General features: G+C 36.5%; 1 protein-coding gene across 1 annotated transcript; it reads right to left on the reverse strand.

Moving 5' to 3' along the window:
• Positions 1-955: 955 nt before the first annotated feature.
• Positions 956-14,456, reverse strand: IL13RA2 (interleukin 13 receptor subunit alpha 2). Its single transcript, XM_030806968.1, has 10 exons — positions 14,352-14,456; positions 13,976-14,102; positions 12,540-12,691; positions 11,326-11,479; positions 10,674-10,794; positions 7,556-7,740; positions 6,430-6,575; positions 4,850-4,994; positions 2,119-2,237; positions 956-1,021 (listed from the first exon to the last, which is right to left on the reverse strand). The coding sequence occupies exons 2-10, from the start codon at positions 14,067-14,069 to the stop codon at positions 971-973; spliced, it is 1,167 nt and encodes a 388-aa protein (XP_030662828.1). The 5' UTR covers positions 14,070-14,102; positions 14,352-14,456; the 3' UTR covers positions 956-970.
• Between the last annotated feature and the right edge of the window lie 10,267 nt (positions 14,457-24,723).

The following is a 24,723-nucleotide window of genomic DNA, read 5'->3' on the forward strand; positions in this document are numbered from 1 at the left end:
AAGCTTCTTACTAATTTCAGAGGTTTGTGCCTTTTGGTCTGTGAACCAAAAACACACATCATCAGAAAGTATAGGGAAACTCTCAAGTTTTACTGTGTAGTTTGTGATTTCCAATTTTTTCAAATGATTCCTAATCATTTTATTACTTTTAGCTTTTTAAGCACTGCATTCTTCACACATTTTTCTTCATGAAATGCAAAGAATATACTTAGGACTATGAATGTATTTAAAACTTCTTGCTTCCTAATACTTTCACAGGTTACTTTTAAAGCATAACAATTTTTTTTTTTTGAGACAGAGTTTCACTCTTGTTGCCCAAGCTGCAATGCAATGGCATGATCTCGGCTCATTGCAACCTCCGCCTCCTGGGTTCAAGCGATTCTCCTGCCTCATCCTTCCGTGTAGCTGGGATTACAGGCACGTGCCACCACGCCTGGCTAATTTTTTGTATTTTTAGTAGAAACGGGGTTTCACCATGTTAGCCAGGCTGGTCTCGATCTCCTGACCTCAGGTGATCTGCCTGCCTTGGCCTCCCAAAGTGCTGGGATTACAGGCATGAGCCACGGCGCCCAGCCTAAAGCCCAACAGTTTTATTCATACTGTATACTTTCATCCCAAGTGCAGTTTAAAACAAACAACAAAAACTAGAATCTTATTTTCCAAGATCTGACAATAACTCTGTGGCTTAGTGCAATCTGTGAAGTCACACTGTTTTATTAATACATCATAAATATAAAACCTGACTCATACCTTGATTGGAGAACTACATGCAGCACTCTCACTATGAATTTATGAGAAAAGAAACTGTTAATAGAATCCAGAAAATGTAATACTAGCTGAGGCTTTGAGTACTCAAAAGCCTATTTAAATACAACAATATTTAAAAATAAGATGTATTCAACATTTGCAAGAAAAATTCAGTTTATTGAGACTCATATTGAACATTTGGCCATGACTGGAAGCTGTTGAGTCAATACCATGTCTCTTGATATGGAAAGTCTTCATGTATCACAGAAAACTTCTGGAATTTAGAAAGAACTCTGTTATTAACAAATCATCACTAATAACACAAACTATTTCACTGAAGATTAACAACTCAGAGAATAAGCACAAGAGCATTCAGCAAACAAAGTGAAGCATTCTATACACATTCGCTTTTCTCTCTATCTTGAAAAGATATGGCATTGAGATACCTTTTCTCAGCTGGGCTCGGTTGCTGGCACCTGTAATCCCAGCGCTTTGGGAGGCCAAAGTGTGAGGAATTGCTTGAGCCCAGGAGTTTAAGACCAGCCTGAGCAACATAGCAGGACTTCATCTCTATAAAAAATCTAAACATTAGCCACTGTGTCTGGCTAATGTTTAAATTTTTTATAGAAATGGAGACCCACTATGGTGGTGCATGCCTGTAGTCCCAGCTACCCAGGAGGCTGAGGCAGGAGGATTGCTTGAGCCCCAGATACCAAGGCTGCAGTGAACCATGATTGCACCACTCCTCTCCAGCCTGAGTGACAGAATGAGACCCTGTCCCAAAAAGATATTTTTCTCCAGGTTGCAACTCCTCCTTAAAGCCTCCCAACCCAGAGTGGTCCTACTGTTTTCTGAAATTCTATAGCATTATCTGCATGACTCAAATGGCAATCATCTAAAATCATCTCAAACGTTATATTTTTTTGTATGGATCCTGTCTCCCTTAACTTGAGTGTGTGCTCCAAAGGCAGGCACCATGTTTTATCATGTGTATGTGTTCTTGTGCCTGTGGCACAATGGTAATACGTGTTTCACTCTATGATTATTTTAATCCACTCTTCTGTTTCTCCCAATCCTGCTTTTCTCTTGTAACTCTTTCCGTATACCATTCTCTAATCTAGGGTCAAATAGTATTTCATGTTCTAAAGTTTGATTTTGACAAAAGTAAATCCACCTCAAAATGTAGTCTTGTAAGCTTAATTTTTAAAAATTGCTGTATTTTCTGAAGATAACATCATAATCCATACGGAATCAGTTGTACACCCACAGCGAACAAGCAAAATTATAAAATGTATCTGCATCAGTTCTAAGTGCAGAACGTTTTAAAAATCTCCTATCTCAGGCTAAACATCATAATATTACACATCTTACCATTTTCAGGTAGGTGTTTGGCTTACGCAAAAACAGACTGGTTACAAATATAACTAATATTAAGATGAAACCAAATGGTACCAAGAAAAGTGGCAAAGTTTTCTTCAATAGGTCTTCACCTAGGATTAAAAATCACACAAAAAGGGGAAGTGTTAGACATTTACCACTATTTTTGAAACTGAATTATTTTATAAATACTTAAGAACTGAGTTAAGCTTGGAAACCCCTGTCATATTTGCCAGTGCATAAATACCACAATTGTGTTTGAATATAGCATTCCTTTCATTTGTGCAATTTTTATATACAAAAGTACTTTACTGAACTGTGACATGTCTTGTTTTCACTTAGAAAAACAACTTCCCAAAACACAATTCTTATTTCCTGATATGAGTTTGTTTATATTTGACCTTGTGAATTCTCCATTTAAAAATGACAAAATATTAGCCAAGTGATTAAACAAACATGTCCTGTGTGTCTCTTAACTCTCAGTAAGTCAAACGTGTACTTAGATCATAGAATACTGTACCGAGCAAGAGGTATCCTTCAATAAAAATTCCTGTGTGAGTAACGGAAATCATCTTTTAAGGTTAGCTTTTTAAAGTTGTCTCATATTTTGAAGACCAAAGGGAGGGATAAGATTTTTCTTTTCTCTTTGATTTTGCTTTGTTAGTTTAGGGATGGAGTTTTAATGGTTCTTCCGCATAGCAAGAAATGAGCAATCACTAGGCAAACTTAAAAAGCAGACAAAGTTTGGTCTCCCTAAACTAGTACCTCTCGCTTGTTTTGGAGTAATACAAAAGATCTTGAATCTTAGCCACACGTCTACAAAGCTCCCTTGATCCCACCTTTTTCTTTGTCCTATTTCCTCACAATCTTGTTTTCTATTAGAAAATTATCAGTCAAATTCACATCTTCAGAGAAGATTTACAAGAATATAATCCAGAGAAATTACTGATGTAAGTTATCTGTCATGCAAAATTAACAGTGGGAAGGCAGGAAGCTCATTTGCTGAAGTTCTACTGGCTTTCCGCATACAGAGTCAATCCTGAGGAGGACATACTTTTATTTCCAAAAATATTATTGTCCTATTTTTCTATAACTTGAAACATCCAATAAGAAATGTCCTAAAGAACTGAGACCACATGCAACTCAAGAAATTCCTTGTTTCTAATTTCAAAGTCATTAAGATTTTATGAAGAGGGCCGGGCACAGTGGCTCATGCCTGTAATTTCAACACTTTGGGGGACTGAGGTGGGTGGATCACTTGAGGCCAGGAGTTCAAGACCAGCCTAGCCGACATGGTGAAACTCCGTCTCTACTAAAAATACAGGAATTAGCCAGGTGTGGAGGTGCATGCCTGTAATCCCAGCTACTCAGGAGGCTGAGGCATGAGAATCACTTGAACCCAGGAGGCAGAGGTGGCAGAGAGCCAACATCATGCCACTGCACTCCAGCCTGGGTGATAGAGTAAGACTCTGTACCAAAAAAAAAGGAAAAGATTTCCGTCAAAGCAAGAGAAATCTTAGGCATCACTATCACTGATAAGATTGCATGTAAAATACAGAAAAGAATATATTTTTTGAGGATATGGCTAAAAACTCACCATAACCACTTTATACAATGCATTGACTAATGACAAGATATAGTTCAGGACATAACTTTAGTTCCCTGATTTTTTAAAACAATGACAAAAATGAAAAATATAAAACTAGTAAGTCTTCTTTCTGATTCCGTATAGCTCTTGGTTAAGTTTTCCACTGTCTTGCTATTTTTTCTCCATAATCCTTAGTGATTATATAATACATTAGGCTTCTCGTTTATTGCTTATCTCTACCCAAATGGAAATAAAATATAAGCTCCCTGAGGGTAGAGATTTCTTTACTGCCATATCTCTAATGCTTAAAAAGAGTCTCATACATAGTAGGTGCTTAATAAATATTTGATGAATGAAAGGGATCAATGATACCACTACATTCGTAGGGAGATAATAGAGATTCCACTATAGTAGAACAACATGAAAGGAGATGAATGATTGATAGATATGCTAGTATCTGTCTGTATCAACATCGGTATATTTATTTAGAGCTGCATCTATATCTATGTACCTGAAAGAGCACTGCTGAGTTGATTTCCTTCAATTTTGAACATTTATTAGTAATTTCTACTCTTAAAGCTAATACATTGTGAAGCACAATCATATTTTACCTCATTCTTTAGGCTTTTTAGTTTATATTGCTATGTAATTTAAATGACTTTATCACAAATCACTTTAAATCAGTGTTGGAAGTGAATGGAATGAATATGTATTTTACTATTCATGGCCTCTTAATTAGAAAAATATTCCTTTGGAATAGTATTAGACACCCAGAAACAAATGTATGCTGATCTATACTTGCTTTAAGATTTCTGTTCTCCTGAATACTGAAAGCATATGAAAATATTGATTAAAATACATTCCTGCCAATCCCTCAAAAGAATGAGCATATTATCTATATTGACAGAAAAACAAGAATTTTGATAATAGAAGTATAACAATATTCCTAGTCCTGACTGAATGAATATTAGACTTTTAATAAATCTTTATTCAATTGAAGTGCTTGCTAACTTATCCTCTCTGTTCATAGACTATATGGGAAAGTCCTTCACTTTCATAATTACAAAATACACCAAAAGAAAATCAATTTTGCTAGCAAAGAGCTCATTATTTAGTTACTGTCCTTTTAGCTCATACCTTCCCAGCATTGTTTATCACTCCACTCACTCCAAATTCCGTCATCTGAGCAATAAATATTCACTTTGCTTCTTACTACAAAGCATAATTGTCGGGTTTCATTTGTTGTTTTCAAGGTGTATGTTTCATTTTCAACTGTAGTAGTCTGAACGCCAAGGACAAAATCAGATGCCATTATTTGATCTAGTTGCAACTAGACAGATTCCATATCTGCCCCTTTCAAAGTGGGTTTTATTACATAAAATCTATGCATCAAAAGACTGGAAATGCATAATCCCCGCAGTAATTAGCTCTCTGTATAGTGGGGGTTTTAAAATCATTGTTTCTTCCCTTCTTTATCTATATTTTATTTCTACAGTGGTAATGGATCACTTACAGTGAAGGACAGCATGTGTGAGAGGGCAAAATTCCTAGGTAGGCTTGGTGTTTATAACACCTAGTATGTGGACTAGTGTCAAATTTCCCAGATTCTATGAAATGGAAGATGCTACGTACATTCAGTTACCAAAAGACAGAGCCAGCATGTGAATGTTATTACTATGGAAACTATAGCGTTCATATATTAATATATAGCTTTTTCTTTTTTCCTTATTCTTATTTCCTTATTCTGATTGTTAATAAGAATAAGGAAAACCTACATAACAATACTCAGGGCTTGGAATAAGAATAAGGAAAAAAAACCTGTATACAGTGCTCATGGCTTGGTATGAAACCACTGCTACAGTTATGAGACTATCTCAAGGCTGGGTGATCTCAGAGTAAAAAAATCACTGAAGCAATTATTTCAATTTTGCATTTCAAAGAGCTGAAGAATTTTTCTCATTCAATATAATAGCTTTTCCTTTGGCATAACTTATCTTAGGAATCAACATAATGTAGTGTAGACTTAAGTGGACTGGGAACCAGATCTGAAATCTAGTTCTAGCTGCATAATTTGATTGTAAGTGAATTTACACACTTGGGATCTATACGTCAATTCAACAACCAGTTTTCTTATCTGTATATGAAAGGAATGAATTAGAACTACTGGCTCACTAACTTCTCTCTACCACTCTCTAAACTGGAAACTAATAAGGAAAAATAATATATAACAATGTGTGATTAAAGGCATCACCACATTTTTGGTGCTGGTGGCAGTAATTAGTCTTGCAACCATTGCCTAATTCCCCAGCCAGACCTTCTTGCCTGGTACAAGCAATTCTCTTGTAAGCCTGCCATACTGTTATTTTGACCTGATGGTTGTTCCTTAATAAGTGGTCTTTGTGGTTTTGTTTTTTAATTTTGTTTTGCTTTTACTTGAGGCTTCTCCACAATCCATCTTAAGCCTTCAGCAACTTTAATTTATTGACACAAAATTGAAAACAAGTGACTAGATAATCTCTAAGGTCCTATGTAACTTTAAAATTGGTATCATTCATTATACTTTTGTCCATTAGCTTATTTGGCTTTCTGGAAATTGAACTAAGATATATGTCATGTTCTTTCCCTCACGCGGATGCAACTGATTTTGGTTCTCACGTTTGCTATTTTATTTAAAAGGCTGTAGTTATGATTTTCCCAAATAAACGCAATATTCATACCACCAAGGTAGTATCATCTTCTCTGATCTCAATTTCGTAATCAAAACACCTTGCTGGAATAGGTCCCAAAGGTATGCTCCATTTCAGCTTAATTTCATGTAAACTCTCCCGAGTAAAAGTAAGATAGCCTGGCGGCAAAGGTTTAACTGAAAAGCAAAAGGGAAACATTTCAACAGGGAGATTGTTGAAGTTTAGCAGTAGCCTTTATCCAAAGCTAGGGACATCTGGTAACAGAAACCTCCAGGGAAAAACCAAGTGGCTCAGTAATATTCCCTATGATGTGTATTAAAATCAAAGTTGCTTGCCAACCAAGATGAGTTTATTAACAAACTTGGTTATTTTGGAAACTCATTTTTGACAAGTCACCCACTGACAAATATATAAGTCCAAGAGAAAAGTTTGAAGACCCAAATCATTACAACCATTTTCCATTTTGTAGCATTATAAATAACACCCACAATCAGTAATACTACTACTTTTACAAATAGATAACCCTTATTTAGTACTTATGCTATTTCAGACACTGTAAGTACCAAGGATGTTACATAATAATCTCATTCATGCCTCACAATAAACCTATCAGGTGGTCCTCTATTATCCTCATGTTACTACTAAGGAAATTGAAACAGAGTAACTTGCCCAAAGTCACACGACTAGAAAAATGGTAGATCTAAGATTTAAACCCAGGTCTGGCAGACTCTAGAACCCATCACTCTCATAACTATTAGAACTGAAAATATAGACTCAATAAATATCCAGCCATTTGTCTATTGAGGCCTGGGAAGAAGTATCTTCATAATTAATCCATCACTAACACTAGACAAAAGTACTGTGTAGCAGACAAACTGAAGATGGAAAATAAAATTGTGAGTTCTAAATGAAAATGATACTTAAACCTTTATTCAATTTCTTATCTTTCATCCTTATATATTTAATAAGAGCCACCTCATACACTCTGCTGACTCTCATTTTTCTGTCTTTGCATTTCCATAGGTCTCTGTCTCTCTCTCTGTCTATGTCTCTCTCTCCTTCCTTCCCTTTTTCTCTCTCTCTCACCCTCTCAAGTGATTGTAAATGGCCTGAACTAGAAACAATGAATTTGAAGTTGTTTGTTGGTTTACATCACCTATATTTTGAAGCTGAAAAGTGAAATAACTGGATCTGATAGTCTTGTTCTCTGATGATCCATTAACACAAATATAGAAATCTTTATAGTCTGATGCCTCCAAATAGGGAAATCTGCATCCAATATTTTGTCCATCAGCCTTGATGTAATCAACACACTGTAATGCATGATCCAAGCCCTCATACCTGTAAAATGAGTGTTGTGAGAATTGTGTTTAAATAACAATCTCTTCTAGTATCAAGGTGCTTCATTTTCAATTATATTAGGATACCATGTCAGTTTAAAAATCATTTAATAATGTACAATATTTATTAAGCACCTACCGTATGTCAGGCACTATGATAAGCACTAGGGAAAAAACAGTAGGGAAAGCAGACATAGTCCCCGATTTCATGGAGCTTACAACTTGTTGGGAGTCTTCACAAAATCTCAAAGACAAGAATTCTTACTTGTGTACTTAGGTTATATTGATTCATCAACAAGGTTTGTGAATCAAAGAATAAGATTCCTAGTAAGAAAACCTGTGATTTATATAAATAATCCTGCATGATAATTGCCTTTTAAGTTATTTTACTGGGGAAGTTATTTTAAAAGAAAGCAAATTTTAAAGCAGACTTAGAAAATTTTATGTTTAATAAAATGAATGGAAATCTGGAGTATACAATACACATCAAGAGATAAACCTCAGAAAAGCCAACTGTAGGAAGGCGAAAGGAAAAGAAGAAGTTGTTTGGCAAGTAAATGTTTTATTTTCTCATCTATTAAATGAGAAATGTTACCATATCATTTAAAGTTAATCTTATTCCAGTAATAAAGCTAAAAGGAACTAGGAGTGATTCCCTACTAAATTTGAAAGCAACAAATGCTTGCTATTTTCCTAAAGAATAGCTTGCAATGCAAACCATGACATTATCTGTAAAAGCAGCCAAAATCCCTGTTGAAATGAGGCCAATGTAGCAGCTGATAAGGTGCCAGTACACATATCTGGACTCTACTAAATTAACTTTATGCCAACTATTTACTTTAGGGAGAGTTTGCAAAATTGTTGTCTCTTGGTTAGTTCACTTGATTAGAGTTTGGGAGACTTCAGTTCCAGGCTTAACTTCATACAGACTTACTTGATGCCAGCAGGGAAGACTTTATTTTCCAATCTCTAAAATGTTATTGTTTATTCCTCCCTATTTCACTATGATGAGGATCAAATTATATCAAATATGAACTACAATGTACACGAGGGCAGAGACTTTCTCTTATTCATGCTTTTGTCCTTTTTATCTAGAACACTGCCTGGCATTTAAAAGATGCTTAATATTTGTTGAATTAATGAACAAATAATTTAGATCTTTGAAATTTACCTATCCAATTCCAGATGAGGAAACAAAAATTCTAAAAGAAAAAATTACTTGCCCAAGGCCGCCAAGTTAAATGATGCTAGAGCAGGGATTAGAACCCAGATCTCAGGACTGTTAATAGTTTATAGCTTATCATTTATCTATTATTATTTTCTAAAGAAAGATGCCATGATAATTTGGCACTAGAACTCACCAGTAGTAATGCTTAGTCCTCTCTTGATTTGTCCATTATTTAGTAAATGCATATGTTTGGATAATTACCTATCAGTTTATCAGTGCTATCACTTGTTTCATCTGTGTAATAAATATTTAGTGGTAATCTACTACGGGTATAGTACTTTGGAGGTAAGCAAGAGAAATATAATAAACAATTCATGCCCACCAATCCCTTAAAAATTTAACAGGAGACAAAGCACACATATATGAGAAAAAATTTAAATGCCATCTGGACAATAAATAATTACAAGCTATAAAAAAAAATAGTTCAAGGCCAGGCGCAGTGGCTCATGCCTGTAATCTCAGCACTTTCGGAGGCTGACGTGGGCAGATCACTTGAGGTAAGGAGCTTGAGACCAGCCTGGGCAACATGGTGAAACCCCATCTCTACCAAAAATGCAAAAATTAGCCAGGTGTGGTGGCACATGCCCATAATCCCAGCTGCTCGGGAGGCTGAGGCATGAGAATCGCTTGAACCCAGGAGGTGGAGGCTGCAGTGAGCCGAGATCGCACCACTGCACTCCAGCCTGTGTGACAGAGGGAGACTCTGTCTCAAAAAAAAAAAAAAAAAAAAGTAATAGCTCAAGAAAAACAAAACAGAAGTTGACATGATCAGTTAAAGGTTAATGAAACTGGGAAGCAGATGAGCCTTGAAAAAAATGGATAAAAATTGGTGAAAGAAAGATAGAGCCAGAGGGCATTCCAGAAGGTAATGCAAACAAAGGTATAAAAGGCAATAACATGGGTGAGAAAAAAAGGTAGAGATGGATCTAAATGGAGTGGAGCATTCACATTGGTAATAGTAGACAGTATGGCAGCCTAGATTTTATCCTGGGGCAATGAGTAGACACAGGAGGTTTTTGAACAAGAGAGTGGTATATGAAAATGGCAATATAGGAAGATAAAGCTGGCTAGAGTGTGCAGAATGAATAAAAAGGGGAGAGATTGGAAGGGGAGAGAATGGGAGCAGAGCGACCGTCATTTGGGAAGCAATGGCAATCATCCAGGTGTGGAATGAGGGAAGCCTAAAGTAGAGCTCTTACAGTAGAGATGGTAGGTACTTAACAGATGTGCAACCTTGCAAACGAGCATCAGAATATGGTGATCATGTTACCCTAAAACAATTAAGAAATTAAGGAGATATGTGAGTCACAATGGCCAAGTTTAAAAGCTTCAGTGACAGTTAACAAAGGAGGGAGTCAGAAAAAAGATTCAGTTTAATAGATAACTGATTTTTTAAAAAAACAAGAATATAAAATATGTCAAAATTGTTTAAGTTCTAACTTCATCTATCTAAAGGATACAAAATTAACCCAGTACAGAAACAATTATTGCATTCCTTATATCACTCATAGAATACCTTCCAGTATCTACATCCTAAAACCACTTACACCCATTGAAAACGTCAAATAATTGTAAACAATTATCATCACAAATACAACTCTGACAAGTATAATGAATTTAACTTAGTGAAAATATAGTTACTCATACTATCGATTAATTTGAGTAGACATTTTTTAATACGGAATTCTAATTATAAAAATACTTACCAGTAAAACAAGTTGTAATTGGTATCAAGAAGTACACCTATGCCAGGTTTCCAAGAACAGAGTAAATATTGCCAGTTGTAATATACACAATCCATATCCTGAACTTTAGTTTCTGGAATTCCTAAGGAACAAATCAATTGTGAATGCTTGAAAGGCTTGGTGATGAATCATTTGTGAAATCATTTCGCAATTTTACTTCATTTCCTATGACCTCTCCATTTTATTTTGCAATCAACATAACAGGATTATTTCAAAAGGAAGTTACTGGGAATCACTTCATGATAAGAGGGACAGGCGAAACCAAAAAACATTTGAGGGCTCATTTACTCATATTAGTATAAGCATATGCAAAAGTAGTAAATTGATTATTCTAGGATGCTCTGAGCAGATGAACAAATACTCATGAATGTTTATTAATATGACCCCAAAACTGGCAACTAAATCAATAAAATAATATGCAGGTTTTGCCAAAGGTGTTTGCTGATTTAAAGAATTTTAAAAGACTAATCACCAACTACAAGAAAGATTCTATTTTGTGCCACACTGTCACAGGATCTATTGTGCCTACAGCCTGGTACATAAGATCAAGGGACTTATTCCCAAATGAATTGTTCTGATAGTATTAAATATGAAAAGAGAGCTTTGTTTTAACCTTGTGGTGATATCCGATAAGTAGTTTCTGCCCAGGAACTTTGAACTTCTGATCCATTTGTGCATTGCCATGGTAAAAGCGTGTGTATCTTCGCTTCAATGCCCTTGTTAAGATCAAACCCATCTTTGTAATGTAGATTCTTAGTAATGATGGTCTGTTTGACAAAAAGATGAGACAAAGTCAAGCTTAGAAACCTCCACGGTATAGTGAGCTATATTAATAATACTAATAAATCATTAATTCCCAATATCTAAGACAATCCTAGAGACTATTTGATACAATGCCACAGATACATTTCCAAGAGAGCTCACCTCTGTATGTCATATCATTTGATGAGATCATTTGAATCTTAACATCTAATTCCAAATAAAAACAAAAACTTTTAGAAGGGAAAAAAAACTTTATGGCAGAAACTTGAGCTATATCTGCTTGGAATCAAATAGATAATTTTCATATGGGCACATTACTTGGCAAATCATGTCACATTTCAAAATATAATATGAAACCTTCAAGAAATACAGAAAGTAAAACCCTGGAAGTAACCAGAGAAATACAGACAAATTGTGAGCTTCTGGAGGACAAAAATCATTTATTATTTATCCATATATTCCTGATACCTAGTAGAGTGCCCAGCACAAAGTTGATCAATAAGTGCTCAATTTGAATTGTCTCTTGAAACTACCTAGCTGAATTAAAGAGGTAACAGATGCCATCTACAACAGAAATCTTTGAATATAATGTTGAGTACATAAGTAGTTAATAATTCAAAACATTTTCACTGAGCTCTTACTAAAATATATACAACGAACCATAATCCTGCAACCCTCTGTGGGAAGGGTACGAAGATAAATAAGCCTTGTCTCCTACAGCGGAAAAGGTCACAGTTCAGTAGCATGTATAAGGCCCATATCCAAGAATATAAGCAATTGTAAAATACAGTGAAATGCTCTTCTAGTGAAGTGCTGCTCTTCAAGTTCATATTGCATGAGACCGAGTTTGTTTGTTTTTTTCTTGTTCTTCCAATGGCAATCTTAACACTGGATGGGGTGAAAACAGATATAGCAGGATGCATAGGAGACAGAAGCGGACATGGAAGCTTTTTATATTATAATTAGAACTATTGAGATATGGGAATTGGAGCAGACACTAAAGTCAGGAATCACAAAGTAACACCTGATGATCACTCTGATACGGCAAATGGGTGCTTTACTTACCGTCCATGTTTCACTACCAATGTTTCGATATTTTAGTTCATATTCCACTGTGCATTCCTTAAAATTATCCAGAGACAGTGGGGGTTGCCATTGCAAATAGAGATAACCTAAATACCCGGGATCCACTATCTCAAAATCCTGAGGAGGGTTAACTGAAATAAATCAATAAAACACTTTTATTTTTTCAGTATTTTATGACAAATATTGCTAAATCTAGTTGGCTTCCAAATATCCACCAGTTGATTAACAGATAAACAAAATGTGCTACATGCATACAATCAAATATTATTCAGCCATAAAAAGACATGAAGTACTGATTCATGCTACAACATGGATGAACCTTGAGAACATTATACTAACTGAAAGAAGCCAGACACAAAAGACCACATATTGACATAGTTCCATTTCTATGAAATTTCAAAATTGACAAATCCATAGAGAGAGAAAGTAGATTCGTGGTTGGTAGGGGCTGGAGAGAGAAGCAATGCAGGGTGACTGCTTAATGGGTTTAGGGGCTGTTTTACAGGTGATGCAACTATTCTCGACTTTGATAGTGGTGATTGTTGCACAACTTTGTGAGTATACTAAAAACCAATGTATGGCACATGTTTAAAGAGTTAGTTTTGTGTAAATTATATCTCAGTAAGGCTGTTAAAAAATCTAGATGACTGCTATATAGTTGTTCCTTCTTTGAGAAATCACATATGCAAAATGTGACTTTGTCTCACTAGGTATTAATTTTTAGAGAAGCAAAAAATTCAATGTGGCTTTATATGTGTGGTCATGTACGCCAGAATTTGGTCTAAGACAGGAACATTTTATTACAAAAATCTGTCTAACAGCAATAACAAATCAATGTAATACAAATATATGTATTTTAATTATATTAATTATAATATAATATATAATATAACAATATACTATAAATAATTTAAATTAATTAATAATAAAACATTAATATTATATTAAATAATATAATAAAATAATTAATATAATTGAAAAATTAAGTAATTCTATGTTTTTAAATTTCACGTTAAATTTCTGTACCTTTTTAATTTATCTAATTGTCATAAAAGCTAAGGATAGTAGCTAAGTATAGTAATTAAGGAACTGTTCCAGTTAGTTTAGTACTAGGCAATGAGGTTTCGGATACTTAATCTGTTAAAAAAGACTATACAAAAAGGTATGAACAGTGTTTTTAATTTGGCATTTATCGCACAAAATGTGTGTCAACATCAGTTACCTTATGCAAGAAAGTGACTAGTAAGAGCATAGCTTTTGTTCATGGACTTCCTGAAATAGTTTCAATAACAATTCATCTACTAGTTAATTATGCACTTCCATAAGGTAGGTCAAAAAGACAGTTAATTTTCCATTAAAATCCATTTAATTTTACTTTTCCTAATTTAAAAACTATTCCATTAAAATCCACTTACCTTTTATCTTGGCGTCTGAAGATGAAGTACAGCCAAATGTTGTGCTTATCAGAAAGGTATATAAGCATCCGATAGCCAAGCAAACGAAAGCCATTTCTCCAAGATTTAAAATCTTGATATTGCCTCTCTATGAAGGAAAAATATAACATTTTAACTTTATCTTACATCAAATAATCAAACTAAACGTGATTAAAAATACTTTGGAAAGCTCTCTGTGTGCTTTCTACCAAGAACTGGGAAAACTGTGTCCACCTCAGACCATGGAAACAGAAATAATCAAGTTGGGAACCAATATAATTGGAAAGAAAGGATTCTGGTCTCATCCTACTTACAAGAATAAAAACAAGGCAAAACAAAAACCCTTGTAGCTTCTCACCTCCCCGCCGACAGGCACACTTCTCCTGACCAGGTTATGGCGACTTCAAATAGCCTTCATCTGGAAGACCGTTAGACCCACGAGAGTGTTCTTACTGGTTCACAATGGAGTTATGAGATCGTCCATCTCCATAGCAACCGTCTCCCCTAGCAACACATAAAACACTGTCAAATACTCTTTTCTGAGGGGGAAAAAAAAAAGAAAAAGAAAAAGAAAAAAGTATTTGAAAGTTATTTCGGCCCGGCATGGTGGCTCATGCCTGTAATCCCAGCACTTTTGGACGACGAGGCGGGTGGATCACCTGAAGTCAGGAGTTTGAGACAGCCTGGCCACCATGGTGAAATCCTTTCTCTACTAAAAATATACAATTAGCCAGGCATGGTAGCGGGTGCCTGTAATCCCGGCTATTCGGAAGGCTGAGGCAGGAGAATGGCTTGAACCCGGGAGGCGGAGATTGCAGTGAGCCGAGATCCCACCATTGCACTCCAGCCTGGGCAATAGAGCGAGACTGTCTCATTAAAATAAAATAAAATAAAATATAAAATAAAATAAAATAAAATAAAATAAAGTTATTTGACCACTGAGAAAGCTCAGAACCTAAACCGAAGCCTCAAAGTTCAAAACTTTGCTGTTTCCTCATAAATATTTCTTTAGTTTAAAAAAAGTGTTTATTTAAGCTCTTTCGCCCCCTGCTGGACGATTGACTTTCTTCTTTGCTCCTTTTTTCTTTTAATTACTCTTTTTAATTAAAATTTTTTATTTCCATCTACTCTCATTATTGTTCCACTTTTTCCTGTGTTTCCTTTAATTAGTAAATGACATCGCCATCCTTCCAGTTGCCCAAACCAGAAACCTGGGAGTCTTCCTCAACTCCTCTCCCATCTAATCTCTCCGTTACCACTACCACTTCCTAAATGGAGGATCTTAATAGGGATCTCCTTATTCAGTCTTTCCTGCCTCTGATCCATTTTCCACACCATATGCAGCAAGAGTGACCTTTCTAAAGGGCAAATCTGAACTTTTCATCTCTTTCTTAAACTAAAACAGCATTTCATTGCCATAGAATACAATTTAGTCATCTTTCTGTTCTTGACAGATACTGGTTTTATGATCAAAATTTAAAGGATTCATGCCTTCAAATACCGACTCAATTAAAAATACTTTGCTTTTCAGGAAAAACTACTACTCCCAATTCCATACACTTCTCTTCGAATCTGTATTCTGGAACCAACAATTTCACACAAAGTAAAGGATTAAAAGTCACTTAAAAGAAAAGAAGGGACTGCCCTTCTTTTCTTGTGCATAGATTAATTCAATAGGACAGACCCTCTCTTCCACCCCACCCTCTTCCCCCTACCTGATCCATCTGTAATATTGTAACTTTGGTAAGCTTCAATGGCTACTTTATAGAATCTTAGGATCAAATTTTTAGAACCAGTGTGTATATTACAGACAATGCTGGTCAAATTCTCTTTTATAAATAGGGAAGTAAAACTCAGACTTGCCCCGCCCAAGATTACACAGCAAATTAGTAACAAAGCTGGAAGTAGAACAGAGATCTCATGATTCCCAGTCCTGTGCACTTCCACCCTATTCTGCTGGGTCCCACAGGCTTGACTCAGGATTATGAACACTTTTCCTCTGGAACTCCAGTGTTTAAATCTTCCTTTAATTAGCTAACCAAGCTGAATCAACACCATGTTATTTTAAAAACTCTGTGCCTCATAAAATCAGGAGAGAATGTCATTTCTCTCACTGAGGCCCAACAAATCTCTCTTTCTCCCCAATTCCTCTCTCTCTACTTGCCAGCCAATGGCTGCCCACTAATGCATCTGTAAGTACTAGGTAGATTTGGCTAACAGAAGGTTACAGATCTTCCACAGAGCTACCCTCATAGATTAAGATGAACACACTGGTTACTACTGGGATCAGGGCAATAGGTCTGACAAAGAGAAAACCTTCCATATTACCTTTAAGGACTAAGGGCAACCAGGCTGCCCTTAAAATGCTCTCAGAGAGATTCTAACAAAATTCTCTCTCCCCTATCAATCTGTCCTTTAAAATTTCGTAGCATTGTGTCATGTACAGCATAAATGCTAAGTAAAGAGTTAAAAATCATTTGCTTCTATTCCATTTATAGGCTATGAAATCTGACTCAGTCTATCAAATAGCATTTCAAGGATCAGACTGATCAATATACCCAAGCAAAGGTGGAAAGTGGGAATAACTAGCTTCTAGCATCACTTATGGATAAACCCACAAAAGGAGTTGCTGAATTACACCTAGGGCCCAACCAAGACTTTCTTTCCCAAATGAACACAAAGACAATTCTCTCCTTTGCTTCTGGGTTACAGGATTGTCACTAGCGCAATGAGGGGCTTTATACACTATGTGGTTACCAGGAACACCGGAGTTTTTCACAAGGACCAGGGGGACCTGAAGACAAAGGGAAGATTAGAAAAGCAAATGCAGACATATTAGATTTGAAAAAGTTGTTTGTATATATTTCAGACCCCCAGACCACAGTTCATAACCACTCATCTGGTCTTAGCTCCTCATTTTTAAAAATAAGGAAATAACAGCCAGAGAGGAAGGTAAGTAAGCCAAGTGTACACAACTTATTGGTGGCAGAGCTGGGATTGAAAACCACATCTCCTGAACATTTTCCACTAACTAGCAAATAAATGTTCTTATCATAATGAATCTATCCTGCACCTATTTTACCAGAAGCCTCTTCCTAACTCCCAACCTTCCTCTACCTACTGTCACCACCCAAACCATCCAGCCCACCACACAGTTTTGTCATTATGACATTTCTGACATAGAGTAATAATTCAATAAATATTTATTGAGCATCTTTGGAAGTTTTTTGCCAGATACTAACCCAGCTAAATCTTGCAGAAGATACAAGTGAAAGTGGCAACAGTCATAGTATCTGTCATAATAATAGTACCTTCTAGTATTTATTCAACATCTCAGGCACTGCCCTGTGCTATGCAATTTATATGCATTATCTCATATAATCCTCACAATCAGACTTGGACATATATACTATTTTTAGTCCCATGTTATTTGTTTAAATTTTCTTTTTAAGTTTAACTTAATTTTTAGTTGATACATAATGATTGTACATATTTATGGGGTACAGTGTAATGTTTTGATACATGGATAACGTTGTGTAACGATCAAATCATGGTAATTAGCATATACATCACCTCAAACATTTATCAGTTCTTTGTGGTAAAAACATTCAACTTCCTTTCTTCTAGCTTTTGAAAAATACAATTCATTATTGTTAGCTATACTCACCTTGCTGTGCAATAGAAATCAGAATGTATTCCTTTTATCTAACTGTAACATCGTACCCATTCACCAACCTCTCCCCATCCCGGCTCCCTTATTCCCTCCCCAGCCTCTGGTAACTTCTATTCTACTCTCTACTCTACGAGATTAACTTTTTAAAGACCAGAATCTATGACATACAGAAGTCAAATGGCTTCCCTCAAGTCACACACCATAAATGGTGAAACTTGGATTTAAATCTAGACAATCTAGTACCAGAGCCCTTGACGGTAAGCACTACACTAGGTATTTTCCATGCCTAAGATCAATGTGGAGGGGAGCTTTCTATTTCTACCCACTCAGTTTTACACAACACTATTGTTGGGATAGTTTCTCACTGAGAATCTCCTTTGGAATGGCAAACCTAAAGTGATTGCCTCTTCTCAGCCTCGCTTCTCCACCGCTTCAAAGTCATGCAACATAATACTCTCACTTTAAGAGCTGGCTGCAATCTTTGCATTATTGGAGAAATTCCCGGTACTTACCAATCATATGGTTTCTCAAGAAATAGATTAACATAAGCAGTTACCACAGTTCCTCTTTTGTTCTCCTCTCTACTTTAGAGACATTAATTAGAATCTCTAATACTTTCCTGCCTGTCTAATAATCAAGCACGTAGAAAATATTAGTTAGGTATTCCTGAAACAGGCACAGGGCCAGGACACAGATTCTACAAGTCACAAGATGGGGAAGTTATGGGTGGGGCCAAAAGCCATCTGAAGCAAATTTGGAATTATACCAAGATGCTGTAAAAGCTGGCAGGACCAACTATTCTTTGGATAAAATAACAGATACATAGTCGAGGAGCTTGTTATAATAAAAGGCACAATGGTGTGAGTATCAATCTGGATTTCGCTCCTGCCTCAACCACTGTGATAAGAGGTAAATTATATCTCAATTTGTATCTATAAAATGGAGGTAATGATAGAAGCCTGGCAGGGGTGTCTTGAAGATTAAATAAGATAATGTATGTGAAAGTGCCAGGAGAATAGTAAATTGCTCTATATACTTGAGAGGGGTTTGCTTCTGAGGACACTGCCACTAAGCAACACTTGAAAATAACTTGCCACATCCTACACATTTGCTTTTATTAATTCAGCAAAATAAACTTGTTCATAGTAGATAATTAGACACTTATTATTAATTTCCAATTTCTACGACCCTTGTTGATCCAATATGCTGCCTTTACTGATCTTTGCCATGATAACAGTAATTTCTTTCATTTGTTTAGCTTTTTGTAGTTTGTAAAGAATTTGTTGATTTTTTAACAGGTCATAAGTGTATAAGGTTTGTGCTGCATATTTACAAACAGTAAAACTGGGGCTTACAGAAGTGATATGACTAGCACAGTGCCCCACAGCTGATACAATCTATACAGAAAGGATAGGAAAAAGAAGGAAGAGACAGAAAAACATTGCTAGGCTAATAATACATAACATGGATTTTAGAAATGTTCTTTCTCCATGTTGACAAAGGAAAAAAAAAGATTCTTCTAAAGTATCCAAAATGACCATATGTTTTTTGTTTTATTTTATTGTAAAGGCAGTGACCAATTTGCAAAGACAATTATTTATTAGAAAATGATAAATGGAATTTTGCAATGCCACTAAAATGATTTCTTTAAAAAAACACATAAAAACTATAGGCATGTTATTTCTGTTGCCTTTGTGTAAAAAAAAAAATCAATTACAAAATTTGATACTTTCTATTCACATTGTTTAAGCTACCTAAAAATACTGGCCAAAGCTTTTAGAATGGGGCTTGAGGAGAAAGAAAATTGAAAAATCGAGAAACAGAAACTGAGGAGAGAAAAATGGAAATGTAGTGTGATTGCAGACTTAAATGTCATTTGCAAATGAAATGATAAATTGATATAGTCTTACATGAGAAGGCATTGACTAGGCGATTTGGGCTCTCTCACCAGCTTTGCCAGGTGACCTCGGAAAACAATAATAATAATAATAATAATAATAGAGATTATAGTTTATTTTACCTTTACTAGGTATCAAGCTCCGTGCTAGATGCTTATATGGATTAGCTCACTTAAGCCTTACAAACTTTTCTGACTACTATTATTATCATCCCAATATTACAAGTGAGGCATTTGGGGCTCAGGTTTCTCAAGGTTATACAATTTAAGCAATAAAAGATGCCAATATCTGATTCTAAAAGTCACACTCCTTTTAAAATATAATACTCTCTTTCAAGTAATCTCACTCTGTGAAAGGCAATTTTCTCTCACACAAGTTATCCCTAGGCTATAATTCTCTATTTCAGTGGTTAATCTGCCATGTGTCCATTCGTGGTTTCAGGATGTGACTCAAGAGCACTGGCTTCCTGGATAACTAATCTTATTTCAAGAAGGCCATCCAACATGTATAAATGCTTATTCATAGTTTCTGGAGTATAGTCATGACTCAGCACCATAAACAGAATCTCTGGAACCTGCCAGGTTTTGAGGCCTGATAACACACTGAGATTAATACATGGCTCAATGATAGTATAATCAGCCTATGACCTGGTGGTGAATCAGATCTAATTTAGGTAATAACTAGTAAATAACATGTCCTGTAGTGGAGTAGCTTATAAAGAATGCTGAAGATGACTTTGTACTATCAAACACAAAAGGGCTTTGAATCACACAGATGCATCATGTTTGCCAGTAGTAAAGCGGTGTCAGTCATGTCCTATACGTATACACAAGGAACTTAGGAAGATGCTGAATTATGAAAATCATTGTATGGAATTGAAATACATGTAGGACTTATTTTTAACAAATATCACTTTAACATCCAGCTCTATATATCATGATTATATTTGCATCCCTGATAAGCTTACATACTAACATTATTTGATATTTATAAAATATGTTCAATAAAGCACACCAACATGGCACATGGATACATATGTAACAAACCTGCACATTGTACACATGTACCCTAAAACTTAAAGTATAATAATAAAAAAAAATCTACAGTTCTTGTAAAACCATGGGTAGTTATTCTAGACCATAATTATTTTCATATTTATTTATTTATTTATTTATTTTGTAGAGACAGGGGTCTCATTATATTCCCTAGGCTGGTCTCGAACTCCTGGGCTCAAGTCATCCTCCTGTCTCGGCCTACCAAAGTGCTAGGATTACAGGCCTGAGCCATAGCGCTAGGCCCCATAATGTTTTTTTAGATGCTTTTCCTGTATGATATCTTGAGTTCATGTGGCTAACAAGTTTCCTGCAACACTGTCAAAACTAGACAATTCAGTTTTGAGCTACCATAGCAACATCTAGGTTTACAGTGTTAATTCATGAAGCAGTTTACAAATTTCAGAATTTGTCCCCGAACTGAGATCACAGCTTTATTAGTTTATAATTCTATCCAACGAACCACCAACATGCTTTTTGAAAACAACCCACTAAAAATTTTTTTTGCAACCCTTTAAATAAAATCCCCCAGGTCATCAATTAGTAAATATTTCTTGAACAGGTCAAATAGTTCTTACTAAATATACCTTATATTCTACTCCAATGAAGTCATAACTGAAGAGCAATGCACACTGCCTTGAAAAGCACTACTGCTCTGGAACTAGCAAGACAATCTGTTTTGTTCAACACTGTTCTCTGTACTCCCAGATGCTCCCAAATACTTGTTTGCAAACAGGCAGGGAATAGCTAAAACATTCATGTCATGTGACCCCTTTAAAAGTAAATAATAGGATATACTCTACCCACTCAATACTCAGTAAAAATAGAATACAGAGTGTACAATAGTAATTTTTATATTCCTTCCAGGTTATCTACCAGTATGTTATTTATAGACTGTAAACACATGGAAATGTGGTATTATATTATATATAGTACTATTAGTTATAGAAAAGAATGTTATAAACAATTAAATATTAATATTTCTATTACATATTAACTATTCAATTATTTCAGGAAGTCTACTACATGCTAGGCACTGTTACAGGTACTGGGGATATAGCAGTGAACAAGACAAAGTAGCTACCCTCATTTCTGGTGTGGGAGACAGACAATAAACATCAGATAACCACAAGATGTGTAAAGAAAAATAAAGCAGGATAACATGAAAGAATAATAGGAGACTCATTTTAGGTAAGGGTAGTCAGGGAATGCCTCTCTGAGAAAGTAGCATCAAGGACTTCAGTGATGTAGGGAATAAACCAGGTAAAGATACAGGGAAAGAATGTTTCAGGTAGAAGGAATAGCACATTCACTGAAATAGTAGTTTCAGGAATAGGAAGGCCAGCAGGATAGGGAACAGAAAAAGTTAGATGATCTCACAAATATAGGAGAGGGTAGGCCATGGTGATGAATTTGCCATTTATTTTTAGTAAAATGGGAAGCAATGGGACAGTTGTGAGCAGTGACTTTGATATGGACAGGAGACAGGGAAATACTGGGTAGAAGAGGGCATTTCCCAGACAAAGGCCCCACCCTCAAGCCTGGAAACCCATGGCCCTAAATGGGAACAGGCATCCCTGTTTTCATGTCCAAAATGTTGCCTTTTTGCCCACCATGCCCTCTTATCCTGTACACGTATAAACCCCAAGCCCTAGCCTCCATGAGGGGACAAACAGAAGCATGGAAGAATGGCAGAAAGGCACAGCAGAGAGAAGAGAAGGAGCGTCTGAATGCTGAGAGGAGTTCAGCTGGAGACAAAGAGGAGTTCAGCTGCTGAATGGCCAAACTCCAGGGGAAGATGATCCTCTCACTCCACCCCCATTCCAGTTCCACATCCATCCCACAGAGAGCCACCTCCACCACTCAATAAAACCCCCGCATTCATCCTTCAAGTTCGTGTGTGACCTGGTTTTTCCTGGATGCTGGACAAGAGCTCAAGATACAGAAAGCTGTCACACTGGCCCTCTGCCCTTGCAAAAAGGCAAGTCCACTGAACTGTTTAACACTTAAGCCATCCACAGATGACAAGGCTAAAAGAGCGCACTGTAACACATGCCCACTTGGGCTTCAAGAGTGGCAGACACCCACCCCAAGATACTGCCGTGGGTCCAGAGTCCAAAGCACTCACCCTGGCTCCTGCACCTGCCCCTCTGCATACTCCCCCTCCCACATCCCCCTGTTGCCGGAGAGCCACATCCTCCTGTCACAGGTTCTGCGAAGGGGGCCAGGGAACTCTCCCACCTCAACATGATGTACATTACATTTTAAAGGGCTATTGTATGCAATGGAAAGGTAGAAGCAATGACCTGGGCTAGAGATGATGGTGACTTGGACCAGGTTGATAGCAGTGCTGATAGAATTTACTGGTGGATTGAATGTGGAGTATCAGAGAGATGATGGCTTTATTTTGGCATGGCCATCTGGATAATTGTTTATGGGGCCTAGGGATGATGGTCAAGAGTTCAATTTTGGATTGTTAAGTTTGAGCTGACTAATATCCAAGGGGAGATGAGTAGGCAGTTGGATATTCAACTCTGGAGATAGGGGGAAAGACCACAGCTGTAAATATAAATTTGGGAATCATCAGGATATACACAGCATTTAGAGCCATGTGATTGATTGAAGTCACCTAAGGTAGAGTGTAGATGAGATAAAGAAAAGAGGGCCAATGACTGGGACCTTCGATATATAAAAGGCTAAATAGATTTTGAGGGGCTACCAACAAAGGAGACAAAAGAGAGGCCATAGAAGTGAAAGGAAAATCAAGTGGGGAAAATGTTTCAAGGATAAAGTGATAGATAGACAATGTCAAAAGCTGCTGATAGGCGGAGTAAAATGAGGCCTGAGAATGGGCTAATGGTTTAAGCAAGGTGGAAATCATTGGTAATATTGCTAAGGGAATTCAGTCAGTGGCACGTTGGGGGAAAAACCCAGATTAAAATGAGTTCAAGAAAGAATGGAAGGGTAAATTTGGACACAGTGAGTATAGATAACTATTAGGGATAGGAAAAAAAAACAATGTTTGTTCTATTCTCATGCAGGCAATACAACAAATTCTTCATCTCTGGTCACCAAAACGTATGGAGATTTCTCCTTCACCAACAACCAATCACTTCTCCACTAATTCAAGACAATTCTAAGACTGTCTACCAGGAGATAGTATCGGATCCCTCAAGTTAAGAGTTTAGTCCCTCAAGACTGCCCCCATTGCAGATGCCAATAGCAAGCCCTGGGTTGTGACTTGTGTTTCTGACTTCTGGGTATGATTAATTTGCTAGGATAGCTGACAACTCAGGGAAACACTTTACTTACTTTTACCCATTTATTATAAATGGTATTACAAAGGATACAAATGAACAGCCAGATGGAAGAGATGCATTAGCAAAACATGAGAGAGAGGGCACAGGGCTTCCATGCCTTCTCCAGGTGTCTCCACGTGTTTAGCTCTCCAGAAGCTCCCCAAACCCAGTCCTCCTGGGTTTTTATGGAGACTTCATTATTTACGTATAATTGATTACATCATTGGTCATTGGTGATCAACTCAACATTCAGCCCCTCTCCCTTCCCTGGATGAGGGCAGTGAGGAGATTGAAGGTGAGGAGATCATGTGGTTGGTTCCCCTGGCAACCAGCCCCCATCCTGAAACTATCCAGGAGCCCCCAGCCAACAGTAATCTCACTAACATACAAAAAGACATTTACCACTTAAAAGATTCCAGGAGTTTTAGGAGCTATGTGCCTGGAAACTAGCCAAAAACCAAATCTACATATATCTTATAAATCACAATAACACAGTCCACCTCCCCTTTTTCAAACACAGATTCTTTACATCAAAATGATCATATAAGTCAAAAGATACTGGCACGTTCAGTCCCATTCAGTCATTAACATAGTCATGCACTGCATAATGATGTTTTGGTCAACAAGGAACAACATATACAAGAATGGTCCCCTAAGATTATAGGTGAGCTGAAAAATTCGTATCATCTAGTGACACTGCAGCCATCATAATGTCCTAGTGCAATTGCTTTATTTTTTATAAATGTGATGTAGCCTAACTGGACAGTGTTTCTAAAGTCTACAGGAGTGTACAGTAATGCCCTAGGCC

Source organism: Nomascus leucogenys, chromosome X (assembly GCF_006542625.1).
Source record: "Nomascus leucogenys isolate Asia chromosome X, Asia_NLE_v1, whole genome shotgun sequence".
Lineage (NCBI taxonomy): Eukaryota > Metazoa > Chordata > Mammalia > Primates > Hylobatidae > Nomascus > Nomascus leucogenys.

Coding starts and splice junctions, on each gene's coding strand:
- IL13RA2 (XM_030806968.1), bottom strand. CDS start 14,069: ATGGCTTTCGTTTGCTTGGCTATCGGATGCTTATATACCTTTCTGATA. Junction 11,480..12,539: donor TTGGTAGTGAAACATGGACG/GTAAGTAAAGCA, acceptor TTTGTCAAACAG/ACCATCATTACTAAGAATCT. Junction 7,741..10,673: donor AATTACAACTTGTTTTACTG/GTAAGTATTTTT, acceptor CTCATTTTACAG/GTATGAGGGCTTGGATCATG.